Source organism: Aplysia californica, unplaced genomic scaffold, assembly GCF_000002075.1.
Source record: "Aplysia californica isolate F4 #8 unplaced genomic scaffold, AplCal3.0 scaffold00418, whole genome shotgun sequence".
Lineage (NCBI taxonomy): Eukaryota > Metazoa > Mollusca > Gastropoda > Aplysiida > Aplysiidae > Aplysia > Aplysia californica.
The window spans coordinates 665,839-667,776 of NW_004797688.1; the positions used below are offsets into that span (position 1 = coordinate 665,839).

A 1,938-nucleotide genomic window follows, 5' to 3' on the forward strand; every position below is an offset into this window, starting at 1 on the left:
ATCATCATCATCATCATCATCATCATCATCATCATCATCATCATCATCATCATACTATTTCACTTTTTAAACTTTGCTTACAATCGTGTCAAACGCTTTATGTATCTGAAACGGACTAATATAATTCATCTTTCAGTGTTCCACCATGCGTGGCAGATATTGCTGACTTGACACTTTTGGGACAGAGGATTGATAACAACTAAACCCGATGGGCCATAGTCTTTGGAGGAAAAGTACTCCCTGTCCACGACTATATTATCTTTCTCTAACAATTCGGGAAAAATACACGGCACATCCCACTGAAAAACCTTGTTCTCTAGAAGGTTGCCGATCCTAAGTATTCTCCTGTATTGTTCAGGTTCTAAAAGGTTACATGGCGCATCAAAATACTTCCCGTAAAAGATAGTCTATGGATAAAACAATCTAAATGACAACAAACAACTGTACAGTCCACAAATTCCAAAACCACAGTCAAGATTGTGCATTCTCAAAAACGGCCCACCCGTTTCCTCTCCTTTCTGTATTACATGCACTGGCTGATAAGATTTATTTTAAGTTCATTTATATCGCGTGACAGCAGCAGTAAATCATTGTTCAAAGAGAGGGTATTTAATTTCGCACAAAGTTTTCAAGGGCATGCTTCAGAAACCGGTTGAGAACACAGGGAGAAAAGGATTAATGTGTACCCTTTCTAATATGATCCAATCTACTGTTTTCTTTTGAAGGGATTTATATTTGTGATTCCTTGAATCCTTAATGTGTGATCATAATGGCTCTGCTTTCTATTGTGGTTGGTTAGCATAAAGCTAAGTTGTAATTAACCGCGAGTCAGCAAGATAACAGAAACAGTTTGTCAGGAACAGCTCATGGTAAGGGTGCGACTAAAAAAAGTAGAAGCAGCAGAAAGCACGAGAGAGACAACGAAGCAGGTGCAGTAAACTAAAAGAATGTTGCGATATTATGTACTTACGTATAGGCTCCTGTAGGACTTATTGTAGAAAACGATGTCTTCGTCGAGGTCGATCTCCGGAGAGCTGATGTCATCGCCCGGTCTCAGCGTACTGTCGCTTACCTCGGGGCCGAACGGGTAAAATAAGTTCAAAGCTACAGCGTCCACAGAGTCTTGCTGAACCAATGTTAAAAACACAAAGGCAACGCAGGGGAGGAAGGCCTTCATCATAAAACTACACGGGGCCATGCTGATGTTGAGAGTTAACACCAGTGCGGTTCAGTTGAGGAATGTATATAAATATGAACAAATATTAGCTTTCAACAGTTTGGCACGGTGTCTGGTGAAATAAATGGTCTTCTAAAAGGTGTTTGATTTTAGTCTTGACTTGAGTCTAAAACAGGTAGAAAAATTATGTACCCACTACAGTCCAGGATTTTGAATCACAACCACATTGCACCTGAACTATTGAGAAACGTCTCACCTGAAATACAATTCAATAAAGTGTAAAACTATACAATGAAACGAAACTTTATCTCTTCCTTGTTAATAAAAAAAAAGTAAGAGGGACGAGCCCCTGAGAGTGAACACGAGGGACAATCCGAAGAATAAATATTCACTGGAGCTGTGGGCGAGGGGAGCTCGCTTTCCGGTGTGCGCCGCACCCAACCTGCGCCGGAGAAGAAGAAAGAGAAAGAGGGCCCGTCCTGCGACACGGACCTGAATATAGCTATAATTAGAGATGTATCTCTCTCTCTCTCTCTCTCTCTCTCTCTCTCTCTCTCTCTCTCTCTCTCTCTCTCTCTCTCTTCTAAAGCCACAAATTTGCAAGACAAGCGAAGTCCACGCCTAGACAAAAACTCTTCTTAAAGAAAAATGTGATAACCCTGTCGACAACACTTGATGTGATTATATTTTCTTTATCTCCCTTTGCAAATGAAACGTGAGGAGTCCTACTTATGGCTCAACCAAGAAGCAAAGGCATGCGT

General features: G+C 41.0%; 1 protein-coding gene across 1 annotated transcript in view; it reads right to left on the reverse strand.

Annotated features, from left to right (window-relative positions):
- The window catches only part of LOC101856280 (nidogen-1), a gene marked incomplete in the record, with an annotated part of 55,301 nt that extends 53,742 nt beyond the window's left edge, over nucleotides 1-1,559 (reverse strand). The window contains 1 exon segment of the mRNA XM_005104399.3: nucleotides 971-1,559. Coding sequence (XP_005104456.2) covers nucleotides 971-1,198 — 228 coding nt within the window.
- Nucleotides 1,560-1,938: the final 379 nt, after the last annotated feature.